This window comes from Mesoplodon densirostris, chromosome 1, assembly GCF_025265405.1.
Source record: "Mesoplodon densirostris isolate mMesDen1 chromosome 1, mMesDen1 primary haplotype, whole genome shotgun sequence".
In the NCBI taxonomy this organism is placed as follows: Eukaryota; Metazoa; Chordata; class Mammalia; order Artiodactyla; family Ziphiidae; genus Mesoplodon; species Mesoplodon densirostris.
The window spans coordinates 106351140-106368673 of NC_082661.1; the positions used below are offsets into that span (position 1 = coordinate 106351140).

General features: G+C 41.0%; 1 protein-coding gene across 1 annotated transcript in view; it reads left to right on the forward strand.

The window, feature by feature from the left end:
- Positions 1 to 17534, forward strand: part of POLN (DNA polymerase nu) — a 192851-nt gene that overhangs the window by 61684 nt on the left and 113633 nt on the right. Inside the window, exons 12-13 of the mRNA XM_060106912.1 lie at positions 13424 to 13507; positions 13818 to 13913. Coding sequence (XP_059962895.1) covers positions 13424 to 13507; positions 13818 to 13913 — 180 coding nt within the window. The remainder of the gene's footprint in view (positions 1 to 13423; positions 13508 to 13817; positions 13914 to 17534) is intronic.

A 17534-nucleotide genomic window follows, 5' to 3' on the forward strand; every position in this document is an offset into this window, starting at 1 on the left:
AAGATGCATGAAAAAGATGCATTAAATGTTCCACTTAAGTTATTTTAAAGGAAACTCTGGTATAACCATCACTTAGGTCAAAGCAGAGAATTTCCAGAAGCCCTGCTTGCCCTCCCCTATCAGAACCCTCTTCCTGCTGCCAAAAGCAACCCCCGTCCTGACTTTTATAGTCGTTACGTTGTTGGTTTCCTTTACAGTTTTCCACTTCAAAACCTAAACAATATAGTCGTCTCTCCTTTTGAAGGAGCTGTAAGTTAACGGTTGTGTCTGACCTCTCTCACTCAGCCCCTGTGTCTCAGCTTCTAGTCCATGTCCTTTGGTGCCTTGCCTCCATTGAAGGACTCCATCCCACTGTTGATGGCATCAGGGTCATTTCCAGTTTGCAGGCATTACAACTGTGCTGCACCCTTGAGCACATCTCCTGGGCCCGTGGGCACATGCTTCTTGGGGTACAAGGCAGGGTGGGCTGCTGGTGCAGCTTTGTCAGACAACACCGAATTGCTTTCCAAAGTCACAGCTGCCAGAAGTGCACACGGGGTTCTGTCTTTGCGCATCCTCCCTCGCACGGGTCCACCAGCCTCTTAGTAGAGCCATTTTGGTGAGGACGTAATGGTATCTTGTTATGATGTTGGTTTCTATTGTCCTGATTACTGAGGAGGTTGAATAGCTTTTACTTCATCATTGGCTATTAGGAGTTTCTCTTTGGTAAAAGATCTGCTCAAAATTTTTACCCTTTTTTTTTTTTTTTTTTTTGCGGTACACGGGCCTCTCACTGTTGTGGCCTCTCCCGTTGCGGAGCACAGGCTCCGGATGCGCAGGCTCAGAAGCCATGGCTCACAGGCCCAGCCGCTCCGCGGCGTGTGAGATCTTCCCAGACCAGGGCACGAACCCGTGTCCCCTGCATCGACAGGTAGACTCTCAACCACTGCGCCACCAGGGAAGCCCTTTACCCATTTTTATATTGAGTTTTTTGTCTATCACTTTCTGATTTTTAGGACATCTTGATATATTCTTGTTACAAGCCAGTTACATATACCTTTGCCCTCTCTGTTTTACCTTTTTATTCTCCTAATGGGGTCTTTTGACCAACAGAAGTTCTTAACTTTTAATGTAGTGCACAATTTATCAATCTTTTTCTTTATGGTTAGTGCTTTTTGCATCTTGTTTAAGAAAGCTTTCCTTACTTCAAGCTCATGAAATACTCTCATGTGTTATGTTTGAAGCTATTTTCATTAGCCTTCACACTTAGGTTTATAAACCTGCAACTGATTTTTTCTTTTTATGTAATTTTTTATTGAGAAAGAAATTACACACAATTAATAGTGCAAATCTTTTAAAATTTATTGTGATAAAGTACACTTCACATAAAATTTATCATTGTAACCATTTGTAACTACACAGTTCAGTGGTATTAAGTACATTCATGTTGTGCAGCCATCACCACCATCCGTCTCCATAAATGTTTTCATCTCGTAAAACTAAAACTCTATACCTATTAAACAATGACTCCCCATTCTCCCCCCCATACCCCCACAGCTTCTGGTAAGCACCACTCTTCTTTCTGTCTCTATGATTCTGACTACTCTAAGTGCTTCATATAAGTGGAATCAGACAGTATTTTTCTTTTTGTGACCAGCACATTTCACTTAGCATAGTGTCCTCAAGGTTCACCATGTTGTAGCATACTGCAGAAATTCCTTCCCTCTTGAGGCTGAATAATACTCCATTGTAGGGACTTCCCTGGTGGTCCAGTGGTAAAGAATCCGCCCTCCAATGCAGGGGACGCGAGTTCAATCCCTGGTCAGAGAACTAAGATCCCACATGCCACGGGGCAACTAAGCCTGCGCGCCACAACTACTGAGCTCGCGCGCCTCAATGAGAGAGCCTGCATGCTGCAAACTACAGAGCCCACGGGCTCTGGAACCCGAGCCACAACTAAAGAGAGAAAAACCCCATGCCACGGCTAGAGAGAAGCCCGCGCGCTGCAGCGAAGATCCCGTGTGCCGCAACGAAGACCCGATGCAGCCAAATAAATAAATATTAAAAAAAATACTCCATTGTATGTATATACCACATTTTGATTATCTGTTCATCTGTTGATGGATGCAACCTAGGTTTTTTCCGTATTTTAGCTATTGTGAATATGGGCTATGAAAATGGGTATACAAATATCTCTTTGATATCCTGCTTTCAGTTCTTTTGAGCATATAACCTGAAGTGAATTGCTAAATCTTGTGGTAATTCTGTTTTTAATTCTTTGAGGAACTACCATACTTTTTCCACAGCCCCTGTACCATTTTACATTCCCACCAACAGTGCACAAGGGTTCCAATTTTTTCTATATCCTTGCTAACACTTACAGTTTTCTGTTTTCTTTTTTCTTTTTTTTTTTTTTTTTTTTTTTGTGGTATGCGGGCCTCTCACTGCTGTGGCCTCCCCCGTTGCGGAGCACAGGCTCCGGACGCGCAGGCTCCGGACGCGCAGGCTCAGCGGCCATGGCTCACGAGCCCAGCCGCTCCGCGGCATATGGGATCCTCCCAGACCGGGGCACGAACCCGTATCCCCTGCATCGGCAGGCGGACTCTCAACCACTTGCGCCACCAGGGAGGCCCCAGTTTTCTGTTTTCTGATAGTAGCCATCCTAATGTGTATGAGGTGGTATCTCATTGTAGTTTCGATTTGCATTTCACTAATGATTAGTGATGCTGAGAATCTTTTAATGTGTTTATTGGCCATTTGTATGTCTTCTTTGGAAAAAATGTCTATTCAAGTCCTTTGCCCATTTTTGAATTGGGTTTTTTTTTCTTACTGTTGAGTTTTAATTCTTATTTTGAATATTAATCCCTTATGAAGATAATATGATTTCAAATATTTTTTCCCATGCTATGGGTTGCCTTTTTACTCTGTTGATACTGTCTTTTGATGCACAAAAATTTTTAATTTTCATAAAGTCTAATTTAAAATTTTTTTCTTTTATTACCTGTGCCTTTGGTGGTGTATCCAAGAGGTCATTGCCAAATCCAATGCTGTGAGGCATTTTTCCTCTCTTCTTCTAAGAGTTTTATTATTTTAGGTCTTACATTTAGGTCCTTGATCAATTTTGAGTTAATTTTTGTATATGGTATTAGGTAAGGGTCCAGCTTCATTTTTCTGCATGTGGACATCCAGTTTTCCCAGCACCATTTATTGAAAAGACTGTCCTTTCTCCACTGAATGGTCTTGGCACCTTTATCAAAATCATTTGACTATATATGCAAGGGTTTATTTCTGGGCTCAGTATTTTATTCCCTTGGTCTGTATGTCTGTCTTAACGCCAATATCACACTATTTTTTATTACTGTAGTTTTGTAGTAAGTTTTGAAAGCAGGAAGTGTGGGTCCTGCAGTTTTGTTCTTCTTTTTCAAGATTGTTTTGGCTACTTGGTGTCCCTTAAGATTCCATATGAATTTTAGGATGGATGTTTTTATTTCTGAAAAAAAAGTGTCTTTAGGATTTTGATAGGGATAGCATTGAATCTGTAGGTCACTTTGACTAGTACTGACATCTTAATATATTGCCTTCCAATTCATGATCATGAGACGTGTTTCCATTTATTTATGTCTTTTTAAATTTCTTTCAGCAGTGTTTTGTAGTTTTCATCATATAAGTCTTTCACCTCCTCGGTTAAGTTAATTCCTAAGTATTTACTCTTTTTGATACTATTGTGAATGGAATTGTTTTTGTAATTTCCATTTCAGATTGTTCAAGTGTAGAAATGAAACTGATTTTTGTGTGTTGATGTTGTATCCTGCTATTTTGCTGAGTTCAGAAAGTTCTAACGGTTTTTTTTGTGGACTCTTTAGAGTTTTGTACATATAAAATCATGTCATCTGCAAACAGGGATAATTTTATTCCTTCCTTTCCAATTTGGATGCCTTTTATTTCTCTGTCTTACCTAATTGCTCTGGCTAGAACTTCCATACCATGTTGAATAGAAGTGGTGAAAGCAAACATCCTTGCCTTAGAGGAAACATTTTCAGTTTTTTACTACTGAGTATGATGCTTGCTGTGGGTTTTTTATTAATGACTTTTGCTATATGGAGGTAGTTTTGTTCCATTTCTAGTTTTTCTGAGTGTTTTTATCATAAAAGTGTGTTATATATTGTCAAATGCTTTTTCTGTGTCATTTGAGGTGATCAAGTGTTTTCCCCCATCCATTCTGTTGATATGGCATATTACATTGATTAATTTTCATATGTTGAACCATCCTTGCATTCCAGGAACAAATTCCACTTGGTCATGGTGTATAATCCTTTAAATATACTGCTGAATTCTGCTTGCTAGAATTTTATTGAGGAATTTTGCATCAGTGTTCATAAGGGATACTGATCGGTAGGTAGTCTTGTAGTGTGTTTGTCTGGCTTTGGTGTCAGGGTAATGCTGGCCTTATAAAGTGAGTTGGGAAGTGTTTCCTTCTCTTCAATTTTTTTGAAAAAATTTCAGAAGGATTGGACTAGTTCTTTCTTTAAATGTTTGCTGGAATTCACCAGTGAAGCCATTGCATCCAGGGCTTTTCTTTTTTGGGAGAGTTTTGATTACTGATTCAGTCTCCTTACTAGTTACAGGTCTATTCAGTTTTTCTGTTTCTCCATGATTTAGTCTTGGTAGGTTTTATGTTTCTACGAATTTGTCTATTTCATCTAGGTTATCCATTCTGCTGGTGTACAGTTGTTCATAGTTCTCTCTGATAATCCTTTTTATTTCTGTAAAATTGATAGTAATTTCTTTTTTTTTTTTTTTTTTTGGCCTCACCATGAGGCTTGTGGGGTTAGTGCCCTGACCAGGGATTGAACCCAGGCCCTTGGCAGTGAAAGTGCAGAGCCCTAAACACTGGACTGCCAGGAAATTCCCTGATAGTAATATTTTTCACTTAAATTTCTGATTTTTGTAATTTGAGCCTTTTCTTTTTTCCTTAGTCTAGCTAGCTAAAGGTTTGTCAATTTTGTTGATCTTTTCAAAGAACCAAATTTTGGTTTCATTGATTTTCTTTATTGTTTTTATATTCTCGATTTCATTTAACTCTGCTCTCATGTTTATTATTTCCTTCCTCTGCTATCTTTGGGTTTAGTCTGTTCTTTTTCTAGTTCCTTAAGTTGTGAAGTGAGGTTATTGAGTTCAGATTTTTCTTGTTTTTTAATATAAGGATTTATAGCTATAAATTTCCTCCTTAGCACTGCTTTTGCTGCATCCCATATGCAGGTATGTTGTGGTTTTGTTTTCATTCATCTCTAAGTAATTTCTAAATTTGCTTTTGATTTCTTCTTTGATCTTTTGGTTGTTTAAAAGTGTGTTGTTTAATTTATACAATTTTATGAATTTTTTAGTTTTCCTTTTGTTATTGATTTCTAACTTCAACTTGCTGTGGTCAGAGAAGATACTTTCTATGATATCTGTCTTTTAAAATCTCTTGAGACTTAATTAGTGGCCTAACATGTAGTCTATTTTGGAAAACATCCCATGTTCACTTGAGAAGAATATCCCATGCGCATGTTATTGGTTTTTTTTTTTTTTTTTTTTTTTTTGCGGTACACGGGCCTCTCACTGCTGTGGCCTCTCCCGTTGCGGAGCACAGGCTCCGGACGCGCAGGCTCAGCGGCCATGGCTCACGGGCCCAGCCGCTCCGCGGCATATGGGATCCTCCCAGACTGGGGCACGAACCCGTATCCCCTGCATCGGCAGGTGGACTCTCAACCACTGCGCCACCAGGGAGGCCCCATGTTATTGTTGGGTAGAGCGTTATGTACATGTCTGTTAGCTCTAGTTGGTTTATCATTGTTTAAGTTCTTATTTCCTTACTTACCTTCTGTTTGGTTGTTCTATCCATTATCATGAGTGATGTATTCAAGTCCCCAACTATTATTGTAGAACTATCCATTTCTCCCTTCAATTCTGTTAGTTTTTCTTCATATATTTTAATGGTCTGTCATTAGGTATGTAAATGCTTATATTATATCTTCTTGCTGTATTGAAAATATAATGTCATCCTTTGTCTCTTGTAACCAGTTTTTTTTTAAAGAATATCTATTAGAGAAATCTATATTCTTTTTTTTTTAAATTTAGTTATTTAGGGCTGTGTTGGTCTTCATTTCTGTGCGAGGGCTTTCTCTAGTTGTGGCAAGTGGGGGCCACTCTTCATCGCGGTGCATGGGCCTCTCACTATCGCGGCCTCTCCCGTTGCAGAGCACAGGCTCCAGATGCGCAGGCTCAGTAGTTGTGGCTCACGGGCCTAGCCGCTCTGCGGCATGTGGGATCTTCCCAGACCAGGGCTCGAACCCGTGTCCCCTGCAGTAGCAGGCAGACTCTCAACCACTGCGCCACCAGGGAAGCCCTGTAACCAGTTTTTATTTAAGTTCTATTTTGTCTGATATTAATACAGCCATCCCTGCTCTGTTTTCATTAATATTTGAATGGAATATCTTTTTCCATCCTTTCAATTTCAACCTGTTTGTCTCTTTGAATTTAAAGTGACTCTCTTGCAGACAGCATATAGTTGGACCATGTTTTTTATCCATTCTGCCAATCTCTGTCTTTCAATTGGAGAGTTAATCCATTTTTATTTAATTAATTACTGATAAGGAAGGACTTACTTCTATCATTTTGCTATTTGTTTTCTATATGCCTTATAGCTTTTTTGTCCTTCATTTCCTGCATTACTGTCTTCCTTTGTGTTTAGTTGATTTCTTGTAGAAATGTTTAAATTCCTTTCTCATTTCCTTTTGTATATATTCTATAGCTTTTTTCTTTGTGGTTACCATGGGGATGACATCTAACATCCTAAAGTTATAACACTCTAATTTGAATTTATATGAGCTTAACTTCAATGACATACAAAAACTGTGCTCTTTTACAGCTCTGTCCCCCCACTTCCAGTTATTGATGTCGTAAAATTACATCTTTATACATTGTGGGTCCCAAAATATAAACTAATAATTTTTTAAAATTATGTAGAAAGGAAGATTTGGAGTCACAAACTAAAGTTATAGTACTACTAGCTTTTATACTCATAATTGTTTTTTTCTTAAATCATATAGAAAACAAAAAGTACAATTACAAATTGTTATAATACTGGCTTTTATAATTCACATATTTACCTTTATTGAGATCATTATTTCTTCATTTGGCTTTAGGTTATTGTATAGTGTCCTTTCATTTCACCTTGCAGGATTTCTTTGAGCATTTCTTCCAGGGCAGGTGTAGTGTTCACATCTCCCTCAGCTTTTGTTTATCTGGGGATATCTTAATTTCTCTCTCACTCTTGGAGGACAGTTTTGCCAGATAAAGATTTTTGGTTCACAGTTTTTTCTTTTAGCACTTTGAATATATTAACCTACTGTCTTCTGGCCTCCAATGTCTCTGATGAGAAATCTGCAGATAATCTTATTGAGGATCCCTTGTATGTGATGACACTTTTCTCTTGTTGCTTTCAATATTCTCTTTTGTCATTGTCTTTTGAAAGTTTGATTATATTATGTCTTCATGTTCATCTCTTTGAGTTCATCTTACTTGAAGTTTTTGAGCTTCTTGGATGTTTGTATTTATGTATTTCATCAAATTTGAGGAGTTTTCATCTTCAGTTTTCTAAAGATTCTACCAGAAAACTACTAGAGCTAATCAATGGATTTTGTAAAGTAGCAGGATACAAAATTAATGCACAGAAATCTCTTGCATTCCTATACACTAATGATGAAAATTCTGAAAGAGAAATTAAGGAAACACTCCCATTTACCATTGCAACAAAAATAATAAAATACCTAGGAATAAACCTACCTAAGGAGACAAAAGACCTGTATGCAGAAAATTATAAGACACTGATGAAAGAAATCAAAGATGACACAAACAGATGGAGAGATATACTATGTTCTTGGATTGGAAGAATCAACATTGTGAAAATGACTATACTACCCAAAGCAATCTACAGATTCAATGCAATCCCTATCAAACTACCAAGGGCATTTTTCACAGAATTAGAACAAAAAATTTTACAATTTGTATGGAAACACAAAAGACCCTGAATAGCCAAAGCAATCTTCAGAAAGAAAAACGGAGCTGGAAGAATCAGGCTCCCTGACTTCAGACTATAGTACAAAGCTACAGTAATCAAGACAGTATGGTACTAGCACAAAAACAGAAATATAGATCAATGGAACAGGACAGAAAGCCCAGAGGTAAACCCACGCACATTTGGTCACCTTATCTTTGACAAAGGAGGCAAGAATATACAATGGGGAAAAGACAGCTTCTTCAATAAGTGGTGCTGGGAAAACGGGACAGCTACATGTAAAAGAATGAAATTAGAACACTCCCTAACACCATACACAAAAATAAATTCAAAATGGATTAAGGCCAGACACTATAAAAGCCTTAGAAGAAAACATAGACAGAACACTCTATGACATAAATCACAGCAAGAAATAGATAGCTAGTGGGAAGGAGCTGCATAGCACAGGGAGGTCAGCTTGGTGCTTTGTGACCACCTAGAAGGGTGGGATAGGGAGGGTGGGAGGGAGGCTCAAGAGGGAGGGCACTTCCCTGGTGGTGCAGTAGTTAAGAATCTGCCTGCCAATGCAGGGGACATGGGTTCAAGCCCTGGTATGGGAAGATCCCACATGCCACAGAGCAACTAAGCCCATGCACCGCAACTACTGAGTCTGCGCTTTAGAGCCCATGAGCCACAACTACTGAAGCCTGTGTGCCTAGAGTCCGTGCTCCGCAACAAGAGAAGCCACCATGATTAAAAGCCTGTTCACTGCAACAAAGAGTAGCCCCCACTCGCACAACTAGAGAAAGCCTGCACACAGCAACAAAGACCCCACACAACCAAAAATAAATAAACAAATAAATTTATTTAAAAAAGAGGAAGGGCTTGGGGGACATATGGATACATACAGCTGATTCACTTTATTATACAGCAGAAACTAACAGAACATTGTAAAACAGTTATACTCCAATAAAGATGTAAAAAAATTTTTGAGGGGTTTTCAGCTATTATATCTTCAAATAGTCTTGCTATCCTTTTCTTTCTCTTCTCTTTCTGGGGCTCCCACAGTGTGTATATTGGTCTGCTTGATGGTGTCCCACAGGACCCTTAAGCTCTGTTCACTTTTCTTCAATATTTTTTTCTTTCTGCTCCTCAGCCTCAATAATTTTCATTATTATCTCTTCAAGTTCACTGATTCTTTCTTCTGCCTGCTCAAATCTGCCTTTGAACCCTCAAGTGACTTTTTAACTTCAATTATCATACTTTTCAGCTCCAAAAATTTCTTTTTTAGTTTTTTTACATTTTCTGTCTATTAATATTTCTATTTTGTCCACACATTGTTTTCTTGACTTTCTTCACACCTTTCTTTAGTTCTTTGAGCATCTTTAAGTTGGCTGTTTTAAAGGTGTCTGGTATATATCTGCCATTAGGTCTTTTTTTTCAATGATAGTTTCTGTTGGTTTTTTTTCCTTTGAATATACCATATTTTCCTGTTTCTGTTTGTCTTGTGATATTTTTGTTGAACATTGGACATTTGGATCTAATAATGTGGTAACTCTGGAAATCTTTCCCACAGTTTGCTCTTTCTGTGTGTTATTGTTTCTGTTTATTGTTTTGGGTTTTTTTATTTGCTGTGGGTTGTCTCTATGTTGAGGATCAACCTAAAGTATAAACCTAAGGTCTTCACAGTTCTTTTCTGAGCCTTTTCCTTGGCATGTGCAGTCACTTTCTAATTTTCCCCATGTATGTGAAGTTATTTTTGAATGTCCTTGTCTTTAATATCTGGCTTCAAAGGAGAAAAAGCAAAAAATGCAGAGGGGTTAAAAAGGGCACTGGCCCTTTAAGTCCCCTGGAAGTCAATTCAGCTGGAGGGGGGAGGGTCTTGCAATAAGGGGGGAAGTGCAACAACAATGGCCTGTTCATCTGCACCTCTGTGATCAGAAGCAGCAATCAGTGATCAGAGCAGAGGCCCCCAGTATCTGTACAGGGTTTTTTTTTGCCCCACCGTTTCCTGCAAGCTGTGGTCAGGCTGCTCCAGAAACAGGTGCATGGCCTCCTGGCCTCGGGCCTCCTGTCTGGGGGAGGTGGGGTGGGTAGCTTCTATGGTACTAAGAGCTGAAATTGACCAAAATGAACTGCAGTTTACCATCCAAGGCTTCCCCTGGAAGCCATCAGCAGACTCCAGAGTTCCCAGATGGTTACATCAGAGGGTTCTTCCCCTGCAGTTGTTGTCCAGGTGGGAGATGGAGTCTCACCTCACAGGTGCCTCCTACTCTGCCATCTTCCCTGAATCTGCTTGGTACAAATCTTAAGTGTACAGCTTGACGTATTTTTATATATGTACACATCCATTTAACCTCCACCCAGATCAAGGTATAGAATATTTCCAGCACCCGGAAGTCTCCTTCCTGTCCCCTCCCAGTCTGTACCCCCAGAGACAGCCATTCATCTGACCCTGTCCTTGGTGATTCTGAGCTTCATGTAAACCACACAGCATGGGCTCTTTGGTTCTGGCTCCTTTTGCTCACATTCTATCTGTGGGATTCACCAATTTGGTTGAATGTAGCAGACGTGCATGCCAATAAAAATTGCTTGTAGCACCTATTGTAAAAAGGTGCCATAATGCCCTTACACCCTCTCCCATTGTTGGGCACTGTGATCGCAGTGGCTGCGACTATTCATGTGGTGTAACTATAACCTGTGGTGGATAAGAGAGCTCTTGTCTCTTGGTTTTTTCTATCCAGAAGTGGAATTGCTGGGTTACAGGGTATGCGTATATTTACCGATAGTAGGTACTTCCAAATAGCTCTTCGAATTGGTTATAACATTTTCTAGTCCCATTTGCTACATCCTCACCAGCACAGTACTGTCAGTCTTTTTCACTTTAGCTATCCTGGTGGGTCTGTAGTCGCATTTCATTGTGGATTTAATTTGCATTTCCCTGATAAGTAATAATAGTGAGCACCTTTTCATATGCTTGATGGTATTTTGGATATATTCTTTTTGTGATCCAATTTTTCAAAGAATTTGCATATTTAAAAGTTTGTGTCAGCTTTTTCTTATTTACTTATAGGAATTGTTTATATATTCTGTATGTGGGTCCTTTGTAAGATATATTGAAAGTACTTTCTCCCAGTCCAGAGTGTGACAAACAGTGGTCTATAGGCCAAATCCATCCTGTGGCCTGTTTTCATATGGCCTGAAATTAAGAATGGTTGTTACAATTTTTAACAAACAAACAAAAGTAGAGAAGAATATGTGACAGAGACCATATGTGACCCATAGAGTCTAAAGTATTTACTGTCTGGCCCAGTCTTTGTCTACAGCTTGTCTTTTTACTCTCTCAATAGCTATGTCCTTTGATGAACAGAATTTCTTCATTTTCATGAAGTCCAATGAACCATTTCTTAAATGTTTGAGAATTTTTGTGTGCTAAGTACTCTTTTTCTTCCCTCTAGTAAAGATATTTTCTTGTATAAGCTGTATTATTTTAAGCCTATTCTCCACTTCAAATTAATTTTTCTGCATGGTATAAAGTACAGTTAAGATTTTTCCCAGATGGATTTCCATTCATTTAAGCACAATTTATTAAAAGTGCCACTGTTTCCTGCACTAAGAATTACAGTAGTGTCTTTGTCATAAATCAGGTCACTGTGTATGTGTGGGTTTTTTTCTGGACTCTTTTCTGTGTTTTGGTTTTGTGTGTCTGTCCCTGTGCTAATGCTCCCCTGGCTTAGTTACTGTAGGCTTATAATATGTCTTGATATCCTACAGTCTTCCATCTTTGTTCTTCCACATGGTATTTATCAATCCAGGTTCTTTACATTTCCATATAAAATTCTCTGATTTACTTTTTAAAAACCAGCTGGGATTTTGATTGTACTTTCAATGCATGTGATAAAGGACTCATATGCAGACTATATGAGAACTCCTGTCAATAAGAAAAAGCCACTTAACACATTTTAAAAATATTTTATTTATTTGGTTGTGCCAGGTCTTAGTTGTGGCAGGTGGGCTCCTTAGTTGCAGCATGCGAATTCTTAGTTGCAGCATATGGGATCTAGTTCCCTGACCAGGGATCAAACCTATGCACCCTGCATTGGGAGTGTGGAGTCTTAGCCACTGGACCACCAGGGAAGTCCCCATTATCTGTCTTTTCTTTTCATCATTTGTTCCTTTGACAATAGAAGTCTGGCATACCTTAACTGAGGCCGTTGTCTCTGGGTTCTTCTTTTTGCCTAGTGCTAGTTTTTTGTATTATACTTGTCCTGCTCCTATTTGTAAACATCTTTCAGTATTCCAGCCGAAAGGCAGTTCTTGTCTGATAAAGGTAGAGTGCAGATGATGTTTCCTCAGAGTTGGTTGAATCAGACTCTGCTCTCTCTTTTCTTTTATAATAATTTTTTTAAATATATAAATCTGTATTTATTTTTGGCTGCACTGGGTCTTCGTTGCTGCATGCGAGCTTTCTCTAGTTGCAGCGAGCAGGGGCTACTCTTTGTTGTGGTGCACGGGCTTCTCATTACGGTGGCTTCTCTTGTTTTGGAGCACGGGTTCTAGGTGCGTGGGCTTCAGTAGTTGTGGCTTGTGGGCTCAGTAGTTGTTCATGGGCCTAGCCGCTCCGCGGCATGTGGGATCTTCCCGGACTGGGGCACGAACCCGTGTCCCCTGCATCGGCAGGCAGACTCTCAACCACTGCGCCACCAGGAAGGCCCTGGCAGGTGGATTCGTAACCACTGCGCTACCAGGGAAGTCCCTATAATAAATTTTTTAAAGTCCTGGTCATGTTCTACTTTTCTTCTGACCAAAATGGTGAGAGGGTGAGGGGTTCATAAATTCAGCATGTCCTACTGCTCTGCTCAGCACCGTATTTATCAGCTGTTTCATAAGGTACCTTTGTCTTTTCCCACCTGGGCCTTCCATGCCACCCACCCCTCGCCCTGGGCTGTGCCCCAGTTCGTGTGGTTGTTCAGAGAGTTGTTGCTTGTTTCCACTGCAGCTGCTCCTCTTTTGGGAGGGAATGTCCTACATCATGATCACTGTGGTCACCATGCAGTTTGGTCCTAGCTCTTCTGCCTTGGGATACTTTGGAAGTTTTGAGGTTTATGGTTTGATGCTGGATCCGTTTACTTGTCATAATGTTGCTGGAGAATTCCTTCTTCTTTCCCTCCTTCATTTTGGTGTGTTATTTCCTATTTTTACTTCTTTAAGTTTGTTTCCTTGTGTCCACTGCACTTAAGAGAGTGATTCTGAGCCTGAGTATTGCATCATGAGTCAAAATATGTATTTTGTAATGTCGATTTTGGTAAATTTTAGATTATTTTTATTCTTACAAGATCTCATGTTGAGAAAAATAATCTTAAGTTGTGAAAAATATTAATAAGATTGTGTCTGTCACATTCATAGTCTCGTCTCAAGGAACTGGAACAAGAAGCCCATTTTGTTGCAGGAGAACAGTTTCTTATAAATAGCAGTAACCAGCTTCAAGAGGTAAAGCTAAATTTCAGTTCTTTTATAAATATACTTTCCATTCAGGGGTTAAAGGGAGATTTATTCTGATTTTATAAACATTATTTTATGTGATCATCGAAAATTATGTAACTTGTTCATGTCTCTCACACTGAGATTCATTACTTCAAAGGCTTTACATCTAAGAAAAGTACTGAATCAGAATCTAAGCATTTTGTCACAACTAGCCAGGTGTGTCCCCTCTGGCTGGTTGCTTTAACTCTGTTATAGTGATGTTCAGGTCCTCTCAAATCTGGGACCCGTTCATCACGTGAAATGGCTTTTGTTGCAGATCCTGTTTGGCAAACTGCAGCTGCACCTGCTGCGTCCACAGGAGACTCTTCCCAAAACTGGGCTCCGGAGACACCTGTCCACATCAGAAGCCGTGGTAAGGGTCGACAAGTGTCCCCTCACCCTCCAAGACAATAGCACCTCCCACCACGTGCGAGTCCCTTGCAGAGCCCCGTGCTCCTTGTGGTGGCACAAGCCGGCAGCAACCGCCACAGAGCATTTCCGTTCCATCACTTCTTTTCTGCGGCAGGAGAGGTCCCCCACCCCAAGGTTGCCCTTCAGTTATGAAGGAAGGACAAAGAGGCTTATGGTACAGTTTTCCAGAGGCAATAAATTGCCTTGATTTCCTGCAGAGGATAATTTGATAGAATTTTGTTCTGGAAACCAAATTCTTGACAACGTAGTCATGACTTCTTTGTTTCATGCCCTCATAAGAGACTGGAAATAGGAAAAGTCATCAGTCTTCTCCTTTCCCCAAGTTTGTTTTAGAAAAATTTAGCTGCCCTTCCCTTGAGAGGAATGCATTTTTTAAAAGACAGGGAGTAGTGAGATGCTGCTTTAACCAAATGGCAGAGTGTGAATAGATATTCAGAACCCCGTGAGTATAATGATACCGCTGGAAGCCTGCAGCGAGGAGCTTGGCCAGTGGGCGAGAGAACACGTGTTGCTCTGGTGAGGGCCAGCTGTGGAGGCTCCAGCTCATCCTTTCTGTGCCTTGTTCAGCGTTGGATTTTGCAGCCGAGGAAAGCTTCCCTCCAGACTCCTCTGTGCACATCGCCCTTCCAGCCCTGCACTTCCTGCTCGTCTCAGCCCTGGCGGGGCACCACGCTTGCCAACTGTCCCCACACCTGGCCCTCAGGGGGCCCAGGCATCAGTCACCAAGTGAATGCCCACCCCTGGGGAGTGCTGCTCCCTGAGAGGGACTCGCATCTTCCCTCTTCCCCAAGTCTTCCCCACCTTGGTCAGTGTCCTCCTCCTGGTCCTTGGGAGCCAGCAGTGAGCTTACCCCTGCTGGTGACTCATCACATCCAGGCAGAATGATCTTTTAAAAGTGTTAGAAAAATCTTGTTGATCCCCTGCCTTCAACTTCAATGGCTTTCTTTTTTTCTTTTTTTTGTTTGGCTGTGTTGGGTCTTCGTTGCCGTGTTGGGCTTTCTGTAGTTGGGGCGAGCGGGGGCTACTCTTGGTTGCAGTGCGTGGGCTTCTCATTGCGGTGGCTTCTCTTGTCGTGGAGCATGGGCTCGAGGCTCGCGGGCTTCAGTAGTTGTGGCACGTGCGCTCAGTAGTTGTGGCTCGCGGGCTCTAGAGTGCAGGCTCAGTAGTTGTGGCGCACGGGCTTTGTTGCTCCGTGGCATGTGAGATCTTCCTGGACCAGGGCTTGAACCCATGTCCCCTGCATTGTCAGGCAGATTCCCAACCACTGTGCCACCAGGGAAGTCCCCCAGTGGCTTTCCATGCTACTTAGAATAACATCCAAGCTCTCGAGTGTGCCTCCCCCAGGCTCTGGGTCTGGACTTGGCCCTTCTTTGACCTCCCTCGCTCCTCACTCCCAGCACCCCACTGAGCACACTTCTCACAGGCTCCTTCCTCAGTCTGAAAACTCTTCCCACAGAGTATGCTCAGCTGGCTTCTGATTGTCAGCTTAAGTATTGCTTCCAGAAAGGCCTCCTCTGGTCTCAGGTGACAGTAAGACCCCCAGCCACAACCTATTCCTTCACCTCGATTTGTTTTCTGCACACAACTTGCCAAAATGCTGGAGAGGGCGTGGAGAAAAGGGACCCCTCCTACACTGCTGGTGGGAAGGTAAGTTGGTACAGGCACTGTGGAGAACAGTATGGAGGGTCCTTTAAAAACTATAAAGAGAACTACCGTATGATCCAGCAATCCCACTCCTGGGCATCTATCCAGAGGAAACCATGGTTAGAAAAGGTGCATGCATCCCAGTGCTCATAGCAGCACTGTTTACAATAGGCAGGACATGAAATCAACCTAAAAGTCCATCAACAGAGGAATGGATAAAGAAGCTGTGGTACATATATACAATGGAATATTACTCACCCATAAAAAAGAGTGAAATAATGCCATTTGCAGCAACATGGATAGACCTAGAGACTATCATAATAAGTGAAGTAAGTCAGACAGAAAGGTATATATCACATGATATCACTCATATGTGGAATCTAATTTTTAAAAAATGATTTAAATGAACTTAATTTACAAAACAGAAACAGACTTACAGATATTGAAAACAAACTTATGATTACGTGGCGGGGAGGGATAAATCAGGAGCTTGGGATGAACATACACACACTACTATATATAAGATAGAAAACCAACAAGGACCTACTGTATAGCACAGGGAACTCTACTCAGTATCCTGTGATAACCTATACGAGAAAAAAATCTAAAAAAGAAGGAATATATGTATATGTATAACCGAATTACTTTGCTGTACACCTGAAACTAATGCAACATTGTAAGTCAACTATACTCCAATAAAATTAAAAAAAATAAAAATAAAGTTACCTAGTCACTTGTTTGCTTGTTCCAGTAGGATGTAGGTTGCACAGATCAAAGACTTCATCTGACTTGTTCACTACATCCCCAGAACCAAATGGCCTAGAACTAGCACTTGCTGGGGCTGAACTGTCAGCTGTGTGTTCACAGAGCACAACGAGGGCAAGAGGCAGGACCCACCTTGCTGGAGAGACTCTGGAGTGGGCTTCAACACCACATGGCAGTGTGCCCTCAAGTCCCAGGGGTGGCAGAACCTGGGAAAGCACACATTCCCCCTTGGACTGCACCTGAGCTGGGGGTCTTGGCCTGATTTATTCTCCATCTGGACACCAGCTGGCAGTGTTGCCCTTCCCTTTGCTACTCCTTAGCTCTCCCAGACAACCAACAACAGAAGAGAGGAAATTTGATTCTCCTCTGGTGTCGAGGTGCTTCACTGTGCACAGAATTCAGACAATGCCCTGAATTTTTCTTCACAAAGACATAATCAACATGAATCATATTATATTAACTTTAATCTCTTACTTAGCTGAACCAGTCACACTATTCTGTACATTTAAAAAGATGAACCTGCACTAGGCAACATGTGCACATGGTTCTCAATTCAAAATTAAGACTCCTTCTTCCTACTTCCCTTCACCCTCCCTGTTCCCCTCCCCGCAGGAAGGGATGTGGTCTTCTGGTGAGATGGACAGCCTGGAACAATTCAAGTAAGGGCGCAACTATGAGCTTAGATATGATTTTATTAGACTTTGTTTTTTAGAGTAGTTTCAGGTTCACAGCAAAATTGAGCAGAAGGTATGGAGAAGTCTCATATACCCCCTCCCCAGCCCAAACACACACAGCCTCCTCCACCATCAACATGCCCCACCAGGGGCTACATTTGTTACAGCTGATGAACCCACACTGACACATCATCATTGCCCAAAGTCTGTAGTTTGCATTAGGGTTCCTTCTTGGTGTTATACAGGCTATGGGTTTGGTCAAATGTGTAATGACATGTATCCACCATAAGAGTATCGAACAGAGTGGTTTCACTGCCCTAAAAAGCCTTTGTTCTCCCTATTCATCTCTCCCCTCAACCCCTGGCAACCACTGTTTTTACTGTTTCCATGGTTTTGTCTTTTCCAAAATGTCATATAGGAATTACACATTATGTAGCCTTTTCAGATTTGATTCAGCTAGCAATATGCACTTAAGTTTC